Source organism: Lytechinus variegatus, chromosome 1 (assembly GCF_018143015.1).
Source record: "Lytechinus variegatus isolate NC3 chromosome 1, Lvar_3.0, whole genome shotgun sequence".
Classification (NCBI taxonomy): domain Eukaryota; kingdom Metazoa; phylum Echinodermata; class Echinoidea; order Temnopleuroida; family Toxopneustidae; genus Lytechinus; species Lytechinus variegatus.
The window spans coordinates 81,590,413-81,613,955 of record NC_054740.1 but is presented as its reverse complement, the minus strand read 5'-3'; the positions used below and the strand labels follow the sequence as shown (position 1 = coordinate 81,613,955).

General features: G+C 35.5%; 1 protein-coding gene across 1 annotated transcript in view; it reads right to left on the bottom strand.

Annotated features, from left to right (window-relative positions):
* LOC121424918 (striated muscle preferentially expressed protein kinase-like) overlaps positions 1–23,543 on the bottom strand; it is a 116,974-nt gene that overhangs the window by 79,521 nt on the left and 13,910 nt on the right. The window contains exon 2 of the mRNA XM_041620811.1: positions 15,636–15,888. Within this exon, the coding sequence (XP_041476745.1) occupies positions 15,636–15,888 (253 nt within the window). The remainder of the gene's footprint in view (positions 1–15,635; positions 15,889–23,543) is intronic.

The window sequence follows — 23,543 nt, the reverse complement described above, 5'->3', positions numbered from 1 at the left end:
ACCTTCACATTCATAAGTCTGACCAACACCTTTTAGTATGAATTTCACTCAGCTCCTTTTTTTCAAATTTGATCATCTATCTTTCAACTTCAGCACTGACAAACAATGGGAAGTAATGACAATCTCTGGGTAATGTGCAGAGAAGAAATTCCTATACTATAGATGCAGAAGAGTCTTGTTAATAGGTCTAAGGCAAATCATGCATAAAAAGGTCAAATCTCATAAACATGGATCAAATCTCTTTGTTCTGGTACAACTAAAAAAGTCTGAAGATGCAGACTATCAATGAAGAAGTGAGATCTTGAGAGCTATTTCAAGGGATGACATATGACCGCCACAGTTTAATTACTGCCATCAAGAGGCCATCCCCTTCCCTTCATAATGATTACTACTCAAGTCTGGATCGCATCACATCTCTTGAAAGTCTTCTCGAGATGGGTAACTACTGCAGACACACATGGTGCACGTAACACAATACTTCATATCATAAGCCTTAATTTGTCATAAATTTCTCAAACATGCCCTGTTGATAAGATTAACTCTGCTCTTGGTGTGTTAAGAAATAAAATGCACATTGTTTATTCAAAATCTATGTCATTTTTAGTTTGCTTTTTTTGTAGTATAAATTATATTACATCACAATGAATTGGAATCCAAAGATGAATTAAATGACAATGAGAACATTGCAAACATATTTCATTTACAAATCATTCTATAAAGAAAAGGTATTAAAAAAGTTTAACACATTTTGAGATATTTTCCACAGTGCTTAACTCACACTCTCATACGTCCTGTGACCTACACTTTTCCTGACATGAAGAATAAATATAACGCACATAGACTTGTAGTGCCCAAAGTATATTTGACATTAAGTGGAAATAAATCAACCGAATTGAACTGAAATTTAAATTAAGATCCTGGTAGTATAATTTGCTCTAAAATCAATGCAAGGAATTTTATAAAAGTTTAAGTAAGAAAGGGCAATGAAAAAAAAAACATGAAAAAAACCCCTGAACTGTTGTCTACAGATGTTAATTAAGTCCCGGTAATGAATAAAATTCAAATGGCTAACACAGACTTTAGAGAAAGATTAACAAACCATTCAAAATAATCCCCTGAAAGATGGTCTATATGAGATTTAGAATTGGTATTGAGGAGTGAAATATATCCAGTACCTTATTCACTGACAAACCCTTTCATGAAATTTTGTCCCAAATCATAATCTAGAGTAAATATTACGGTAGTAAGGAATAACAAAACAATTTCAGTAAATTATACAAAGTTTATATAAGAAAAGTTATTAGCAAACCATGTCATTAAAAAAAAATCATTATCTACAGTAGATGTTGAAATAGTGAAAAATAATTTTCAAAAATCAGTACATCATACAATTATACATATGTAAGAAAAAATCAGAGATAAAACATATGATTATACTCCACCAGACCAGATACGGGTAGATGCGAAGTAAATGAAAATGATTTCATTAGTCACTGTAAAACCAAGACATGAAATAATCCTTCAAGCCTTGATCTACAGTAGATTGTAAAGTATCGGTGCTATTACAATAGCAAAAAATGTCACTAGCTGTTCACATTATTTGTTCCAAAGTTTGAAACAAATGTTGAAATATATTCATACAATAAATATTATTTGAACAGCTTTGTGTTGCAGATGTAATACTATTCGGCTTTACAAAGATTACATTTTTTTCATCTTTAAATACATTCATGTTTATTACAAGTAAAATGTACATGGTCCGTACATGAATTTTGTTTGTTAAGGTGTTTGTACAATAGAACAATCCTAATGTTTTAACTCCTGTCAATCAAAGTCACTACAAAACATTTCTATAAAAACCTCATGCATTACATGATCTAGGGTAGATGTGAACTATAATAATTGAAGAAAGATGAAATCTAAGATTAAAAATAGCCTTTAACTGAAAAACATGGAACATGCAATAAATGAAAAAGACTGGATACCATATCAAAATGGATGGCAAGGTGAAAGAGATATGACAGAGATCAAGCCATCAGGAGAGGGGTCTGAGAGAGGTCTAGGAGAGGACAAGGTCGTTGCGCCCCTTGTGAGGAAGATAATTACTGACTTAGAGGGTAGAAGACCTATGGTGGACTGATGAGTGAGTGGCAGGGGTATTTTCAATAGACGGTTGAGGGGGAAAATGTCAATGCGGATTATAATAGCAGTACATTTCTGAAATATGTAATGCTTCATTGTCACATGACTCAGATATTATTCTGAACACAACAAATTTTCAATATAAATAAAAAGATCTGTTGCTCAACAACATATTAGGCAATAATCCAAGATAACTAGATATACAGACCCAAGATAGTAGATCAGTAGATGGTTTATTTGATTAAAAACATCATAGAAATATCAAATGGCAACATACATACCGAAACCAACCATTAGATATTCTCTTATGTTTTTTTCTGTTTATTTCATAGTTTGCTACAAAAAATCCAAGGCATGGTTCAAATTAAATGAATATTGGTCAGATGATGATGTATGTAATTAGAAATATTCCATACTTTGATGTTGCAAAGTCATTAAAGAAATAGAACCAAGGACACCATCTTCTACATTTATTTATTTATTTATTTATTTATTTCACATATTTAAAAAGGGTAGCCCAATCAGTACAAACACTGGTTTTCGTTGGGGGCCCTTTAATTACAAAATAGATACACATAATATAATAACAAAATTATAAATACGAACATCACCCAAATAAGATATAAAACTGATATTCATATCATCCTACAGGACCCTCAAAGTGTGATTAGTGACATGAAAGCCATCCGAAATATTTTGCTTATTTTACAGTCATTACTTTCATGAACAAGAACATTGTAACTAGGACAATGCTTGTTAGTTATCAAAAAAAGCATAAATATTTTCTTATGTTTACTTTTTGATTGTGTTTGAAATATGCCTGTTTGTTTTTATTGTTATGCAATCATCTATTTAATGACAAAGTGTGCTCTGCTTTCACCACTGGCTGAACCCTATTAATACCTGTACATATGCATTGTCAAAATAACACGATATCGCAACAATACTGAGTTATTTAGAAGCATACAGTTTTGGCATGTACTGAAAAAGTGAGTTCACAATACACTGTCTGACAAAGTCAATGATATTCCAGTTCCTAATGATTAATACTGTTTTGTCTGGTACCTAATAATAACTTTGGGATATTCAAAGTTCATTTCCATGAAAATTAGTTTGTATAAGCATTCTGTACAAAGATTTTTATAAAGAAAGAAGACACAGAAAGCACATTTCTTTCATTTAGGAAGCTCACATCTTCAAGGACACTTTTCTCTGATTCGCAACTTCAAAGCTCACTCACTCTGTAGGATATTAGTGAGGCTTAAAATAAAAGCCGAGTTGAAATACATGTGTAATTCAACTTGATCTGACCAGCTAAAGAGGAAAGGGTAAAGAGAGAGAGAAAGGATGGGGTCCGTCTGTGATGAATTATTCAAGGAGTGGACATTGACAGTTCGTATCTATCTGCACTATTAATTGAAGCTCAAAAATGCCACCCTATTAACCTACAAGCCAGTGTTATGTTCACATGAGCTTCTCACGGTTTAAAATCTAAGGAAACTTCTAACATTATGAACAAGTTATCTGTTTCACATATTTCCAGGTTTCCTGATGTCAGTTTTGCTTTCATGGGTACAAAAGATGAAAACAAAATTTAGCATTAGCGGCCTGGCATGTTAGTCATGAAAAAGAATATCAGCGCGTAAATTTCATTTAATTTCATAAAGTAGAGAAATATGAAATGCTGTGAGAGACACAGTTGTATCGTCAAGTTCCAGGGGGTAGGGATTCATATGCATAGCTTGTTCTGAGCTCCAAGTGCAACAACTAGCAAGCAATATGGTCCTAACTGGATCTGCATGTCAGTCTAAAGAACCTTTATGCATAATATTGCAGTAATAATTCCTCAAAACATTAATGAAATATTACATAATTATGAAATTGTAACTAATATAAAAGAAATCATTGAAAACAATCCAAGCTAACATATCACTTCAATGTAACACAAATATAATGGCCATTATTATGTTTTGTAATGAGTTATTCATTAAAACAATGAACTTTGGTTGTTTATACATAATTCACTGCTTTTTTAAGTTTGGATTGGAAGTGCAAGTATGTTTGATATCTATTCTCTACATTAGATGGCAATATGCAAAGATTGTATACTTATCGTTTTTGACTGATTAATTTTATGTTTGAGAAGTGGTGTTAAATCAAAAATACAGTTTGAATTTAAATTTACAAAAACAAAAATTGATAAAATCTTTAATTCATCTGACAATCAGACAATGGATTTAAACATAAGAAAGAAAAAATCTGAATATTTACTGAAACCAAAATGCGAGCCAATTCTGCACTGCAAGCTGGGGCAGTGTGTAAAAGCAATGCACAATAATCCGCGAGCCGAGTCTGCACCGCCAGCCGATGCAGCGTGTAAAAACAGTAATTATCACATCATACAATGGTAGCATTGAATAAAATCAAAATAATTTCAGCATGATTTTTAATAAATGTTTGAGAGAACAGAATTAGGCATTCCGGGATATCCAGAGGTGACATAATCAACGAGTTCAGGGTGCAAGATGGAGCTATAGGGAAAATTTTGTGCAAGGGAACTTACTTCTTCTTTAAGGTTATAACTTTGAAGAAAAAAGCTTTAGAACAAAACTATTACTATATCTTATAGTCAACATGATACCATGTGAACCAGTCCACTGACCCATTCACATTGTGAACTTTTTCGTTGAGGGTTCATGTATAGTCAGGTCAAAGATTGGAAGTGCAAGTATATTGAGACCCTATCTTCTCATATCTTCCCTACATGGATCATAATGATTGATACCCCTGACAGATTGTACACAAACAAAGGCATCATAAGGCTTCAAACCATCATCTTTAAAGGACGAGTCCACCCCAACAAAATATTGAATGCACAAAAAGAGAAAAATCTAACAAGCATTACACTGAAAGTTTCATCAAAATCAGATGTAAAATAAGAAAGTTATGATATCTTGAAGTTTCACTTTAATTTCACAAAACAGTTATATGCACATCATGGATGGTATGCAAATGAGGAGAATGCTGATGTTATCCACTCACTATTTCTTATGTATTTTATTATATGAAAATATGATATTTTCTAATTTTCTTCTCATTGTCAAGTGAAACAAAGATTAATTCCTCCATGAACATGTGGAATTAGCATTGTTTTGATATTACATGGTTCAGTTAAGTCAGTCCTTATATAAATATGCAAAAAAGAAATATTGGTTAAAAAAATAAAGAAATAGTGAGTGAGGGACATCATCAATCGTCTAATTTATATGTCACTATAAAATTAGCGAATATTTATGTTTTGTGAAAAATAAGAGAAAGTTTCAAATGCTGTAACTTTCTCATTTTACATGCGATTTTGATGAAATTTTCAGCATTTTCAACATTTTGGTGGGATGGACTTGACTTTTAATAATGCCTTACGTTTTGCTCCAATATTTTTTCATGATTATTTGCAAATCTAAAGCTTTTAAACATTTACATGGGATGACTAGAAAGCAAATAAAAAAATATGTTTGAATATTATCCCACAGTGTGAATGAACATTGAGTTTGGAACAAGCTGGTCTTGTAACTAGTTTCACTTTCATTCCACCATTACAAGTTGTATCTCATTCTATTGATATAGATCAAATGCCCCAAAGTCCCTCCATTTACTTTCCTCTGAATCTAAGTTCAGATTAAACCAAGGGTATGTTTGTCAATTTTCTGAAGCTAAAATTACAAATATGATTTTTAAATTACAAATATGATTTTTAAATTACAAATCAAAGAGCAATCCCGTGTTAACTCTTGGAGAGAGAGTTCAAACAAATTTTGATCAACACAGATTTCTTCCTAATTCAGAACATGTCAAGTGCAAACCGGACTGCGTTGCACAGTTTGACCAAGATAATATGGGTTAATTTGGAAGGTAATCAATTCATGTCTGAAATGCAAACAAGAAACAGGCCATTGTGTCATAGAATAAAGACTGAGATCTCTCTTGCCATTAATGGACTTTCAGTATTCACTTACCGCGGCATGAGTATGCTGGAAATTTCAGTTTAAAAAAACAACATCTTTTTCAGCAATCGTTGCATGTTGGAAAAAAAATGAATTAAAAGAACAATGATAAACTACATTTATATGAACAAGTGGAACGTCTAGGCTGGCAGTCTCACCTGCATCACGCGATTCAATAAATCAGCAGTGCTGACTTTACTATCAAATAATTATTCACAAAAAAACACCATTCATATAATGATACAATACTACTTTCATTGACAATAAATGACATTTGATCTTGATCATGCAACCTAAGACTTGTCAGTGATAACTTATTACCCCTTTATCCACATTTTATAAACTAAATCTATAATTTTGAAAGTTATGACAGCAATCTAATAATTACCTCCAAAATGGCCAAAGTTCAATGACCTTACATGACCTTTGACTTTGGTCATTTGACCTAAAACTCACATGTATGAGATGTTCAATGATACTTGATTACTCTATGACCAAGTTTTATGAACTACATCCATACACTTTCAGAGTTATGATGGTTATTCAACAAATACCCCCAACATGGCCAATGTCCATTGACCTTTGGCCTTGGTCATGTGACCTGAAACTCTCACAGGATGTTCAGTGATACTTGATTACTCTTATGTCCATGTTTTATGAACTAGACCAATACACATACAGAGTTATGATGGTAATTCAACAAATACATGTACCCCCAACATGGCCAAAGTTCATTGACCTTAAATGACCTTTGACCTTGGTCATGTGACCTGAAACTTGCACATGATTTTCAGTCGTACTTGATTACTCTTATGTCCAAGTTTCATGAATCAGATCCATAAACTTTCAAAGTTATGATGGTAATTCAACAGATACCCCCAACATGGCCAAAGTTCATTTACCTTTGACCTTGATCATGTGACCTGACATTAGCAGAGGATGTTCAGTGATACTTGATTACTCTTTTATCCAAGTTGTATGAACTAGACCAATAAACTTTCAAAGTTATGATGGCAATTCAACATATACCCCCAACTTGGCCAAAGTTCATTGACCTTAAATGACCTTTGTCCTTGAACATGTGACCTGAAACTTGCAGAAGATGTGCAGTGATACTTTATTACTCTTATGTCCAAGTTTCATGAATCAGATCCATAAACTTTTAAGGTTATGGTGGTAATTCAACAAATACCCCCAATTTGGCCAAAGTTTGATGACCTTTGACCTTGGTTGTGTGACTCATAACTCAGGCAGGATATTTAAGGTCAAGCCCACCCTAGAAAATAGTTGATTTGAATCGATAGAGAAAAATCAAACAAACATAACACTGCAAATTTCATCGAAATCGGATGTAAAATAAGAAAGTTATGACAGTTTTAAGTTTTGCTTATTTTTCACAAAACAATGCACAACTCCGTGATTTGCAAATGAGAGATTTGATGATGTCCATCACTCACTATTTCTTTTGTTTTTATTGTTTGAATAATACAATATTTCAATTTTTACAGATTTGACGAGAAGGACCAACTTAACTTAACCATAAACTGTTAAAACACTGGTAATTCCACATATTCAGGGAGAAATGAAACTTTGTTTCACTTGACAAGGAGGAGAAAATTAGAATATTTTATATTTCATATAATAAAATACAAAAAAATAGTGAGTAGGTGACGTCATCAGTCTGCCAATTTGCATACCGACCAGGATGTGCATATAACTGTTTTGTGAAATTAAGCGAAACTTTAAAATGTCATAACTTTCTTATTTTACATCCGATTTTGATGAAATTTTCAGTGTTTTGCTTGTTGGATTTTTCTCCCTTTTTTCAACTTTTCAACTTTTTGTTAGGGTGGACTCTTCCTTTAAGTAATACTTGATTAACCTTATGGCCAAGTTTCAAGAACTAGCTCCATATACTTTCTAAGTTATCATGACATTTCAAAAACTTAACCTTAGGTTAAGATTTTGATGCTGATTCCCCAACATAGTCTAATTTCATTGACCCTAAATGACCTTTCACCTTGGTCATGTGACTCAAAACTCAAGCAGGATGTTCAGTAATACTTGACTAACCTTATGGCGAAGTTTAATGAACTAGGTCCATATACTTTCTAATGCTGTCATTTCCAAAATTTAACCTTCGGTTAAGATTTGGTGTTGGCGCCGCCGCCACCACTGTCACACTCCCAGAAAGTAAAGTTCAGGGTTTGTATCTCCCTTGTCCCCTAATAGCTACTCATGATGCCAGTTTGTGCCAGTTCGCGGCAGCGGCTATGGAAAAAATATTTATGGCTGCGGCGCCTAGTATCGCCTCGTGCCTAGTGGCATGGAATGGCTCAAACTGTCTCCCAACTGGCACGTGGTGGCGCATAATGTTGCCAAATTCAATTTTCGGCAATGTTACACACCAGTTGGGAGGCAGTTCAAGTCACTGCACGCCACTAGGTACCACATTGGGCGTCAACTGGCGCCGCCCAGTGGACTCTTAGCATTACATATGGAACTGAATGTGTTTTGTTTTAGATCACTGTCATCTGAACTTCATTTGGCATTTAGTTTCCTCTGATTCTTAAGCAACTAGGTGATCACATACTATGAATGCAGACCATTATACCAATGTTTATTTTCACTTGAAACATACATGAAGTTTGCTGTAATGCAGCTCACAGTACTGGAGCATGATGGAGCACTCCGGATGTTTAAAGATGCATTCTCACAAAACATCACATGCTTGGGTCAGCAGACATGATTACTAATTATGCATACATTTCAAGCAAAGACTATTCATGACAAATCGAAACTTGCCCGGCATAGCAACACATAATGTATCCAAAATGAATTCCAACTATGGTAATTTTCAATTGAAATTCATGACAAAAGCTAAACTGATGCCTTATTACTAGGTTTCCAGAAATATCCTTAAATCTGGATGATCTGGATCATCAGTAAACAAGTCTAATCTAGACTGTACAGTGTAACAGTCTTATAACTATGGGTAAGGATTATCAGGTAGGCCTACATTAATGTGGCAGGAACTGATGATATCATCAATATGACTCATGATTCATAATAGTAGGGGGGTACACTAGTACATTAACTAGCATTCAATCTAAAATCTTCTCTGTGAATTTAATGGGCACAGATATCTTTGGTGGAATGCAGGCAGGACAAAGACAGCAAACCATTCAAGCACTTATTCTTTTTTTCCTTAAGTAACATATCATTTTTCAAAGAAATTATCAGGGATAGTTCAACAGAATGCCTTGAGGATACAGATTGCTGGTCATGGCCATCGCATTTCTATGGAAAACAATTGCATCCAGAAGCAACCTGATGAGAACTCCTGGCCTTGAATCAATCCTTAAATGATTTGTAATGCTAGGACTCAAATAAGTGTAATATCTGATGTACTTGTAATCTTTTTTATTCTGCATTCCAGTGAAGAATGATGGGATACGTTATACTTGGTCAGTGCAAGCAGCTTACTATTAATGAGATGATGGTCATTCTGCGGTTTTCTGCCATCATAGTAACATTGCCCGACAGTCACTTGAACAAACGTTTCATGATAGATAATTAAAGTTATGACCAATGTGAATTTCATTCCACCATGACCCTGCCAGCACTGCTTCATGTCACAGATGATTTATCAAACCATGGACCTATTCCATGATCAAACCTGTAGACCTTTTGACTAGCAACTTCTATGAGTTAACATCTTACGAGGGTGGAGTCAGCTCTGCACCCTAGTATTCCAAATGGAGGCTAACAATCAAGACGCCAAAACTAAAGAAAGGATGAACTTGAATTCTAGACACAAACCTCAAACTTGGTCAAACTGACAAATTCTGGTACATGTATATTGAACAATGTTCCTTTAAGAGACAGCATGCCTGAGCACAAAGACCTGGGCAAATAGCTTGCAGCCAGTTTATAGGGGCTTCACTGGAATCCATGTCTAAACATCATGTTATATACCTTGCCAGGTAAAGAACTTGTCTATATATTCAGACCAAGTGTCATCTCTCAGGAAAAAGCCAAAACTGTCTACGGGAATCATCCATGTAACCTTGACGACAGATCATAATCTTTCCACAAATCACTGTGAATTGGTAAAAAGAGCTTGGTGTTTACCTCACATTTTTTTTAGAAAATACTAAATTTCATTTTCCTATAGTACATTATTTGGAGATCTGACATGTATGGTTCACTACTTAATACCCCCTTTACACCAGATGTAGTTCCCGCTACAAGAAACCTAGGACGTGGAGCCAACTTCGTTTGATTTTCTCGAAAGATGTGAAATTTTTATGAGCGTGCTACATCCACACCACGTTATTGTGAATGTTTATACTGCATGCACATAGCTCTATGCTGCATGCGTGCATGTTTATTCTGCACGCAGAAGCGGTTCATACTACATGTACGTCAAAAAGGTTCCTGCTATGTTCTGACTACATCCAGCAGCTTACATGACTTGCTGTAACTCGTCTATTTGGATGTAGCACTAACTGATACCTCAATTACATCAACACTACGTCCAGGCAGTTCTTGCTGCGTATACTACAGCATACTGAAAGCGTAGCGAGAACTTTTCTTGACATGGCACAGTCTGCATGATTTCCACAGTCTCATTTTCCACCACATGGTCTTTGATCATGTCCTAAGTCCACGTAGCGGGAGCGTCGTCTGAATAGTACATAGTAATGACACAGTAAGGACTTACTATTAACAACTCCATTGACCAAGCATACATGATGTGGACACAGAAAGAGTGTGGCAAAACCTCTGTCCATTTCTACTGTACTGCTTCTATGTGACCACTATGCGGTCACCACTCGCACTAAGTCCACATACAAAAAGTCACGCAATCCGCTGGATGTAGGGCAGAGCATAACGGGAACCGTTTAAGCGCTTCTGCGTGCATACTAAACCTAATCGGAATTTTGCAAGGACATTGCGCAGAAGTAGCATGCACTTGACAATTTCAAATATTTTTTAGAAAATCAAATGAAGTTGGCGCTGCAACCTACATTTTCTGAATTTCAACAATGTAAAGGGAACTTCGTCTGGTTTTATAGGACGTAGCGACAACTGAATATGGTGGCCGCACAGTATACATGGACAGAGTTGTTGCTCCATTCTTTCTGTTCCACCATGTCTATATGCTCCGTAGTCGGAGCTGTTAGTAGGTCAATGAAGTACATGTACTGCATCATTACTATTTACTACCAAGGAGCTTGTGTTGGAAGCTCCTTGTTACTACACTTTGTCCAGACGGCACTCCTGCTACGTGGACTTTCAAAATCAAAATGCTCAAAATGGGTCTCCAGAGATCATACAGACTCTGCCACATCAATAACATTCATTGACTTAGCAAGAACTACATGGGCATAGCAGTGGTGTAAAGGGGTAACTTATTACATTGCTCATTCTTACAACAGAAGCCAATGGCTCTGTTCTTCCTAGAGGTCAAAGTTATAGTAACAAGGCCAAGCAAAATAAGATTGTGACATGGACATATATGTTTTAATGTTGAAAAAACTGTTAAGGGACTATACACAAGTGTTAACAGTGCATTTTATTTTGAAGTTTGGTACTGTGCAATTTGTCAGCAGAAAGCGACTACCAGTGAGGCAACCCTAAGCCATTGCCAGCTAGTGAAGGAATGCTATTTCTCAGGCAACGGACTCTGTGATGTGAATGGATATATTTGAAAGGAACATGGAAACAAAGAAATGTAATTTTATTTTCCTTTTATATGATCTATGCAATTAAGACACTAAACTGGTACCCAAGGTCTATAACCTACAACCCACATCACCCTCTGCATCTTTGAGGATCAGCAGACTGCAGATTGGTGATCATACTACACCCAGTGAATACCTCAAAACAACAGCTCTAGCTTAATGAACCAAGCATAGTTAACCAACTATCTGTTGGAAACAACTACAAAACAAGCTAGAATTAAACAATATCATCATCAATAAATGCACCAATTACTCACAAATAATAGGGGCAGTGTCTGTAAAGTACATTGAAAAGCAATGGCACATCCATATCCATAAATTCAGGAGTAAGTGCACATGACTCTAAGCAAAACAGAGTTTATTTCTGCTAAAACTGCATTCATCATTTGGTAAATGCTACTTCAGCAGACTACCAAGATGCTGAATTACAGCATAGAATGATTTTTTAGTGCATAAGTCAGCATAACAATAAAATATTTTCAGTCACATTAAAGAGAAATGCCAGTAGTTGCAGTAAACACTGATTTCATGAGAAACTCTGTAAACTCAGGTTTAATTATCAGAATATCATCGAGGATCTAGATCTGGTACAGTTACATAAACTGAACTTTGTGAAATCTTGAAATCTACGCTGAAAAACGTTCACACTGAAGATCACCAACACAGATAGGCACACGTGGGACATTGTATTATTATTGCTGGAATAAAGACCCGACGGAAGTGACCGAATCCGCGCTTATTTTGCTTATTTCTCAGCAATTACACAATTTCTCCCAGAATCATTTGGCACATATTTTTTATTCATACAAACAGACACTTGGGTGATCATTATATTAGATTCTGTAAAAAGTCATTTTGAGATCGTTACCAAAACTGGAATTTATCTTTAAGACATTTTCTCTGGTAGAATTCCATAGATCATAACCAGAACTTATCTCTCAGGAGAGCCATCACATGGCTATGGTTATCAATCCATACCACTTCTACTCCTATGCACATTTTCTATCAGGGTAATGATTATTATTTGTGTTAACCCTACATAGGACCCTACACATCATTTATTGAGTCTAACATACAAGGTCATGATTAACTGACAACTGCTCCTATCACTCAGGATTAGTCTAGTAGCAAGACATCTCCTTTTCTCTCTCTCTTTCCAAAGCATAATTTTCTTTTAGCCTTTCATTTTCAAGAGGAAAAATAAAATCTCAACAGAGAATATAAAAAATAGATTTAATTTAAATTAAATAAAACAAGTCTTTGAATCTACAACTTCATAATTTTTTCCAATAATCATGTTGCTATGGAATAAAAAAAAAACCCCAATAGATTCACAGTAAGACTACATTTTAGCACTCAACCATACCAATGACCTATAGTAAGAGGATAAAGGTGTCATCATACAGTGCCTTCTTTGGCAATTATTATCATTCCAATCATCCTGTTAAATGAATGTTATAAATGAGAAATCTTTCACTTTCCACTTGTTCTTTGACCTATTGTCAGACTGAATCTGTGTATGCAGTCTGGGATCTATTGAAGAATACAGCAAAATCGACCCGTCTTTAACAGGTTAAAGCACTTTTTTTTGCAACATTGATTTCAAGGAAAATGGCATTATCTTTAGATAAATTCTGTTTTCTTTTAACATTATAGTTATACAGTGCGTCCCACAAAAATGAAACCGAGATTTAGCGATGAGTTATCATAACTTAATCACAAATACAATAGACAAGTGACCTACCAATGTAAAGCTTAGAATCTCCTCTTTCATCTGAAATTACTTAGATTTTTCCCCATTCACGCATGAGTGAACAAAAACTATTTGAAGAAAGGATACCAAAAACTCATTAGGCGGGGCGTATCTGAATTTCAAAAAGAAAATCACATGCCTAAAAAGTTCAATATCTGCTCTTTTATTTGATACCTTAATCACAGAAAATGGTCAAGAAGTGAAAAAGTTCCTTTCCCCTCGAAACAATACTTGTATTTCCATAATTTCATTAAATAAACATGTTTTCACCTGTTTCCCACAGAAGCTATTGCTCGGTTAACAAAAGACATAATGCATGGCTGATCATCAACAAAACGGAGTGTCAAGTGACTTGGAACGCTAGCCTGTAAAACCTCTTCATTTTATGAAATTATTGAAATTAAAGTTTTATTTCAAATAACCAGAACTTTATTTCTTGAATATTTTCTGTAATTGAGGTATCAAATTACCGAGCAGATATTGAACTTTTTAAAAGTCTGGATTTTTTTTTGAAACCCAGATTTTTTGGTATCCCCTCTTCAAATTGTTTCTGCTCACTCATGCGGGAATGAGAAATAATTTAAGGATTGCTCAGAATGCAATATTTTGGAATTATGTCATCAAAAAATGGTGGTCTCCAGCCAAAACATATGCAGTGGCTGTAAAGTGTGCACGTCATGTTCATATAGATTTTGTGAATTGGGCTAGTAAGCTCTGATCGCGGCACGGGAACTTTGCGGGCTGGCCAAGCGCCGATCGAGCTCGCCAAACCAACCCGCTGAGAAGTTAATGATGAGCACGCACTGGAAATTTAGGAATCCTAAATTTGAGGGTCTCCGGAACAGGAAAAAAAGTAATCTCTATGGTTTCCCCAATTGGTGATACTCAGGAACAGAAGTTTAGCCCCCCCCCCCCCGGTGGGGGTGTTTTAAAAGAAAAGGGTGAACGTACTGATGCTAGTGCAGATATCAATAAACTTATCTCAGGTATAGTCTCCAGGTGAATTGATGATTAAGAATATCAATATTTATTCATTTAATTTCACATCAATGTGATGAATCACAAGAGGTATAAAATATGATTATAATTTTTTCATACTAAAAAATTACGAAGTGAAAAATTACAAAAAATAAGCGCTGCTGAATTATACAAACAAGTTTCTATCTGCATCCTCTACCTAAGCAAAAACTATGATAATAATATAGGATTTGTATAGTGCACGTATCCACCTTGCTAGGTGCTCAAAACGCTCCTATATTACCCCAGCTAAGCTAGTCTACCAATTCCGGTGCGCACAGCTTTTTGAGGAATTACTTCCTGCCGGTACCCACTAACCTCACCTTGGTTGAGTGCAGCGCAATGTGGGTAAATTTCTTGCTGAAGGAAAACACGTCATGGCTTGGAATCGATCCCACGTCCTTCAAATTGAAAGACGAGTCTTAATAGTCCTCGATGCCCCCACAACTGATTGGTTCAATTAAGTTAGCACTGTAAAAAAATGTGTTTATTTACAGCTGTAGCACTGAACCTATACTGATTGGTGAAACGCCCGACTGATCACACAACGGGTCAGTGCACACTTATTGTTCCCGCGTTCCTGCATACGGTCCTGGAGATTGGTGTAAATAGACTATGTTATCAGATAATTTTGTCACTTGATAAAGAGTTGCAGCGGCACTCAAAGCTCGTGAACTTGTAAGCTAGTGAACACTTTTTGCGAGAGTGATCACAAATTTCCTTGGTGACCATAATATTGCGAGACAAATGAATACCCTGTAGCGATTAATAACTATACTCCTTCTGAGCTGAGGCTATGATTAAAGCATGGAGCTAATAGCTGAGGCTATGATTAAAGCAACAGATTCATTTGTTACTGTTAGGCTTACTATTTTCCAGATTGAGAAAGTGATGCCCTCTAGCTACTCCATTATTCAGTCCATATTGGTGGTCAAACAACTCACAACATGTACTTCATGACAGATAACTTACTTTTTGCCCCTGGTTTGTATTTCTCGTTCGCCTATCCTCTCTGAAATCCTGAGTCCATTATGAAACCATTTGACGTTAGGTTTCGGGTGACCCAGTACGGCGCATTCCAGGCTAAAACACTCTCCTTCCCTCAGCCGCTTGTCTCCGATATGCCTTTGAAAGATCGGTGGGCACGTTTCCTCGGGTGACTGGAGCGACAGCTGGCGGGTGGGTTTGCCTCGGGCCTGCTGTAGACCGCTCTTTACCGATGTTCCTGTGAAGAGTCAAAAAGCATTGACATTGATGTTAGCAAAGCGATGACACGTTTTACTATCTTTTTACTGGGTTCATGAGCATCATCCCGCTTTACTGCGGTCAAAAATCTTTTATTACTTGCAGATGCATCAGCATTTTAACCCTGAATTATGTCCACTAACAGCTGTCAAAAACTTCACCTTCGAAACGAACCGCAGAATCTCGGAAGGCATGTCCTCAAAACTTCTCTCTTTGATCGATGATGACGAAAATGGAAAACATCCCAAATAGGGGAATGCCCGAATTATTGAATAGTCTTAGCAATCAGGCATTTTTATGCTTGCATTGTCAGGCTTCCAAACAGAGTGCGTATTGCCAAAATTTCGAGGAGGGTGATAGGTTACGGGGACTCCTTCCCAATTAGATTTAGTTTTAATTCTTTCTTTTTTTGCCTATTTCAACAGGAGTGTTCTGTTCCAACATAACAGAAAATTGATTTGTACAAGAAGAGTTAATTGCTAAAACAATAACAAAATCGAATTGAAAATCATCTATTAAATTTTACATTTTCACTAATTTTCAATCATCAAAAAAACATTCTTTTTTTCTTTATGGTTTCTTTCAAAATAGGAAACTATCATCGACTGATCATGAACTTAAAGGTCAAGTCCACCCCAGAAAATTGTTTATTTGAATCGTTTAGAGAAAAATCAAAGAAACATAACGCTGCAAATTTCATCGAAATCGGGGGACCGTTTCATCAACATTTTTGTCCGACAAGTTGTCAGATCTGACATCTTTCCTTGATTCTGATTGGCTGAGAGGCACCGTTACTGTAGTAACTGTCGGATAAAATGGGACTTGTCGGATAAAACGTCCGACAAGTCCTTTCATGAAACGCTCCCCTATTCAATCGGATGTAAAATAAAAAAAGTTATGACATTTTCAATTTTCGCTTATTTTTCACAAAACAGTTAAATGCACAACTCAGCGATATATGCAAATGAGAAAGTCGATGATGTCCATCACTCACTATTTCTTTTGTTTTTTTATTGTTTGAATAATACAATATTTCAATTTTTACAAATTTGACAATAAAGACCAACTTAGGCTACCTTAACCATAAACTGTTAAAATAATGGTAATTCCACATGTTCAAGGAGAAATAAAACTTTGTTTACTTGGAGGAGAACTTAAAATATTTCATATGATAAAATACAAAAGAAAAAGTGAGTGGGTGACGTCATCAGTCTGCCAATTTGCATACCGACCAGGATGTACATATAACTGTTTTGTGAAATTAAGCGAAACTTTGAAATGTCATAACTTTCTTATTTTACATCCGATTTTGATGAAATGTTCAGTGTTTTGCTTAATTGTTGGATATTTCTCCTTTTTTTCATATCAACTTTTTGTTGGGGTGGACTTGTCCTTTAATCACGATAGGCCTACCAAAGGTGGATCCAAGGGGAAGGGGGAGGGGGCCGCATGCGTACGCCCCAATTGTAAACAATTTTTGGAGGCGCAAAAAGAGGAAAATGGAGATCAAGAAAGAAGAAATATAAAAAATAAAAATAAGGGAAGAAAGAAAAGGGAAAAGATATAAGAAAGGGAAAGGGAGAAATAAAAGAGGGAAAGAAAAAACAAGAGAAGGGCAAGAATCGGCTAATGAATGACGAAGTTCGATTAATGAGGTCCCAATCATGGGTACCTTAAATAGAGTTATTAAAGAATATTTTTTAAAAAAATCAGCTCGAATGTTTCTTTGATGAGATAAACATCATGTTCTTTATAATTAAAAAATGCTGGCAATAACACGTGTTTAGGTTAAAATTCTCATTTTTTTCAGCTCGCACTTTGTGCTCGCATTGTTTGATTCATGAGATACTTATATTCTAAACCAGTCTCGCAAACAGGTCTTTAAATGTCCCCTTTTAAGGTCAGTAGTCATAGGCCTATAAATTATTCTCCTTGCGCTTCGCGCTCATTTTGTTCAAAATCTGAATCTACACTCTAAAAAATGAAGTGCTAATTAAGCTCTTAAAGAGCGTGTATGGTGACTGCACTTCGGAGTGCTGATTTTTCTCGTTCAAATTTGAACTAGACAAATCAGCACTCCGAAGTGCAGTCACTATACACGCTCTTTAAGAGCTAAATTAGCACTTCATTTCTTAGAGTGTAAGTGAAATATCCCAAACTATCAGCTTGTGCTTCGCGTTAGAATATCATTAGCTCTTAGAGAAAATGTGGATGGAAATACCCCCCCCCCATCGTAAAAAGGCAGTAGGTTACAATTCCTAATTATATTGGAAGGAATCAAACTTTTTTAAGATTAATTATGTGATTATAACATATTTAGTTTATTTCATATTTCACCCTTTCACCCAGCGGGTTATGGTTAAATCGTACAGGTAGATAATCGACCAGGATTTTTTTTAAACATCTGGTAGGCCTATAGTTTCAGCAGTATATCCACACCATTGTCAACAAATGCATTCATTAACATTTTGGTTAGGAGGCAACCCTACATGCCTCCTCTCCTCCCCCATGAACACAATACCTGGGAAAGCCTCGTGCCGGATCTTTTCAATATTCAGACAGCATAAACAATCTGCGTAGGCATATAGGCCTCCTTATTGATGGGACACTGTACATATTAGAGGTCAGATAACTCTGTTTCTGAGAAGTCAAGGTGAGCCCATTGACTGAGTCAATTTTAGATTGGGTTCCAATATGATGGAGTAAATATTGATGACGTAGGTTTCCGATGTGACGTATAGAAAATAATTTCACCTTAAATGACTAACAGTAACGATCATTAATAGGTGCGAAGTATTCTTGACAGTTACTGTATATTATCGAAGAGTGCAAAAGTTGAGTGAGTGCAATTACAATATAGGGCAACGTCAAAATCATTGTGTATGATTCTAATGGGAGCCAGCTGGTACAGCATATTATCATTTTTTTTTTCATTTTATATTTCGAATACTGTCATCCCACATTTTCTCTCTCCACTTCGCAGAGCCCATCATGTGAGGTCAGGTTGGTTTTAATAAGCATGATTTATACTACTAAGCGGAAAAATTAGATAAACACATTAATGAAGATTCGACGTAAATATTAGTTTTCTTAAACCATGCTGCTTAGTCATGTTAGTTCCTCCTCTCTTTTTTTTCTCCATATAATGTTTACGATGATAATGATGATAATAATAATAATAACAATAATATTGATAATAATAATGATGATAATGATAATGGTAATAATAATGACAATGATTAGATATATAGCGTTTTTTGCCCGAGGATACAAAGAGCTTGCAATTATTACCCCCGGCTTTAGCTCGAGCAACCGGCGTTCAGTGCATGCAAGGGATTAATCCTGCCGGGTACATGCCATGGCTAGGATTCGAAACCACGACCCTCTGTTTGAAAGGCGAGAGTCAAAACCAATAGACCACGACGCACCCACAATGCGACCAAACTAAACAATCAAGCACTAAAGGTTTTTCCTTTAGTAAAAGTAAAGGCAGTGAGGGAGAAAAAAGGGGAAGTAGATGAAGAAAATAATATTAAGGAAGTCAAAATCAAATGAAAGTTAGAAAAGAGGAAATTTAAAGGAAATACGAAGAACGAAAAAACACCACTGCTTTATATGCGAATTTAACATTATTTAGAAAAGGAGAAAAAGAAGTTTATAGCAATTATCTAAACAGATAGGTTTTTAGTCTAGGTTTGAACCTTTTTACTGATGGACAATATCTTATTACATATGACAAACCATTTCATAATTTTCGGGCTGCCGAGGCAAAAGCACGATCTCCCAAAGTTATCTTTGTATTATGAGTGGGGATTTGAAGGAACAAATTATGAGAACTGCGCGGGTTATGAGTGTGTCTGTGGACTTTTATATGTAAAAGCTCGTAAATATAGCAGGGGGACAATAATTCACTTTTTAATTCTTCGATCATTATATATTTCTTACTCGATGATGAATTTATCAAGTTAGGCAATTACTCAATAACTAATTGATTGATTAATCTATTTACTGATTAATTTAGGTAATGCATTTGTTGTCATTTATTGATTTATTCATTATCTAAATATCAATAAATACGTGTCAGCTAGATCAACCTGAAACTTACCAATAACAAGATAAATCTATATGGATCTACAGCTTTGACCAGATTATCCGAAAGCATTATAAATAATGTATTACTTTATATTAAAAGAAACGAATAGCAGTAAAACTATGAGGGGTTGAAAATATAAAACTAAAATTCACTTATTTCATTTCATTTTTAATCATGTTCATTTAATCATTTTAATCATTCATTTGTACAAAATCATCATGCAAAGGTTTACAAATGTTAACATTACCAACATTAGGCTACTGAGGGCGCCCATTCTACATACATACTTTCCCCGATCAAGAAATATTTCATTTTGTTGAAACAGTTTGATGGGAGACAAACCAAGTCCTGTTTGTTTTCTCTCAGTGTCTGATCGCTTTGTATGCTTCATAGACTCCTTGCCCTACTTCAAACAGAGGCTTAATAATATAGAACAACTATATATCTTCTTAAGCAAGATGAATATGTAGTTAATAGGTCTGACGGCCTATATCTCCTGGCCTTTGGTTTATATTTAAACATGTTGTGATGTCATTATAGGTGTTGGTTACACTGACGCAGTTTACTCCTCCTATCCTCATGATCCTTACACAGTCGCCATGTTGAATGATGGCAGCATCGTTTAGAGGGCAATGGTGTACCAGAGACAGCTCTCCAAGCTTTAGGTTTTATTAGGGTTATACGTCATAGAACAATAGTTCAAAAATACACGTGCCAACACCAGCTACCAAAAGAACCCAAACAAAAACACAATTAAATTCAAAACACTTTAAAAAGCACACACTAAGAAAGAAATTCATGTATACAAAGCAATAACCAAAAATGAACGAAAATCGCAGCAAAGAAAAAAAATAATAAAAAAATTAAAAAAACGAACACACACACAAAAAAAATGAAAACGAAAAAAAAATCAAACTTACAGAACTGCCTGGTACAGCCAAAGTTTACGGCACAGCCAAATTGATGTAAATAACAAAATTAGTAAGCATGAATCAAACTGCATTCTTAAAACGTACTTTACACAAATATGGCAAAAAAAATGGGATGAAACATTATCCCCTTTGAAGGACATTCAAAAATCGGTTTCGAAAACTTTCAAATGTGTTCTAAACCAGAGATATATAGCACATCTATTTTACATTGTCTCCGAATGAACAATATTGATCTTAACGAGAATAGACGGCTTGTCAACAACCATGAAACAGGTCTATGCTCATTCTGTGCTGTGCCGGAAACAACTTTACTCTCGACTATCCGGCACAAAATGTCCCGAATACTCACAAGAAAGGGAAAAGCTCTTACTTGAAATAAATAAAAGTGAATTGGATATAAAGAGAATTATCAATTCAACAGAGTACTCGCATCAAAAAGCTTTGGTATCCTTCGTATAAGAAGGACCCAACGATTCACATAGTATATTCGAGTCGTTTTAACATTGTTAATTGAAATAATTGAACGTTGTATTTAGTTCCATGAATCTTATGTTTGAGGACTCTTGTAAACCCATGCATGTTGGGAAAAATAATTATATACGTGTTGATATGAACGCATTACATAATGTCTTTTGTATGATCTTATCAATTTGTAAATATTTGATTTATTGAACAAAATATGAGATGTGACAATTAACCCAATGCACGATAACTGCACAAGACTCAGAACGTTTGTTTTGTCTCGAACCTACCCATTTTTACTAACTTTGAATTTCGAAACTCGGATGGAGATCATTTCGTCAACAGACATCACACAGCCTTGACTGGTATTGTGGGGGCCAATGTACCGATCCGGGCTTGGCCAGAAAATACATCTAAAGTGATTGAGTGATTTGTGATGACAGTCTGTTGTAATTCTCCAAAAATTGCGCGAATAATGCAGCGCTGTACCTTCCTTTTACTAAACTGATTCAAGTACAGAAAAGTTATAAATAAAATTACCGCAAATTATGCTGGCGCAAATATTCACTACTGAATGACACGCGCCGTATAAGCTAAACCAACAACAACAACAACAACATCTTTGAAATGGAAAGGTACCACTCAATTTGAACTTAAATTGAAATCTTCGGATTGAATTGATTTCCTTTCGTCCATTTTAATACTGCTCATATTCGCATTTTATTTCTTTTAATCAAACGCGTGAAGAATGTATTTTAATTGCTTGGCTGAGAGTGTCCCCTTATCAGATAAAAACTGTCATTTTCATTATGACGTCTCTTGAAATCACCAACAGAAATTCACGCAGGTCCACCGTCGTACACATGTATCTTTGTTTCTGCGGGGGGGGGGGGGATTAAATTAGATTTATGGAAGTGAGGGAACGAAGTGCACAGGGCTTTCCTCTATAACCCATTCTCTTTTTAATGAAATATTAGCTTTGGATTTCTTATTCTTCCCCTTTTATGGGGGAACGAGGGCAACTGTCCCCTCCCTATGCTATATGTAAAGCCCGAAGCACGTATTATCACCAGGCCACCGAAATAAGATTCTTTCAAATCTCTAGAAAATGATTATAAACTTAAAGATAACACCCGTCCAAACTGAGATTACTAAACCATTACATCCAATTTGGAATCAATCATTAAAAAGCTTAGAATTCTTTATATCCTATCTAAACATTGCATTTTTTCAGGAAAATGATAATTCAAGACAGCTTGGTGACAGGTATATGACAAGTACATGCAGATAACGTGTGTTTAAAACTTGACACTATCTTGATGTATGTTTATGAAATCGTCAAAACAGTAGCGTATCTTCACATTAAAGGTGGGAACAGTAATTTGAAAATTAAATGGAAAAGCAGCAATCACGGCTAGTCTGTGGTGTAATGAAGTGGCACAATAAGCCAAAAATTAACAATGATGAAAAAAATTAAGGGGGCAAGATGTAGCGCATCAGGCAATATTTTTAAGTTGCGAGGGATTTTTGTGAAATAAATATTTTATGATAGATTTTGATATAATATTCAGAAAATTATATCATATTACACCATTGTCTTTTTTATTTTCTTTCATTTTATCTTTTTTTTTCTCGGTCGTTATTTTTTTGTGGGGTAGGGAGGGGTGGGAGCAAGCGCTCACAAGTCTCCAATGGGTGATTTCAAGTCCGGTGATGGCGTTGGAATTTGGATTACTTCCCCTAGCTCCAAAGGGTTTGTAAAACTGATCCAGATCTCATTATTGACATCTCAACAACTAGTGAGTGACTTTTCCGGACCATCTTCAATTTATGTTTGGTGTAATAATCGTGTAAAAATTGACCTAACACCAACACCAAAAGGTCAACACTGAACTTGAAATCACCCAATCTGCACGCCTCAGGTGTATGCAATGTGATTTTTAATACAAATTTTGAAGGGGGAAGGGGGTTGAATATAATATTTTTTTAGAATATGAAGTGAGACTTGCTCGTTGATTATTCTTCTCGTGGGTTTTCTGGGTTTTTTTTCTGGGGGGGGGGATGGGGGTGTCAAACATCGTCCCAAATAGGTTCAGACTTCCATCACCCTTCAGCAAATCTAGGTCATCCTCATTGCTTAATGAGACG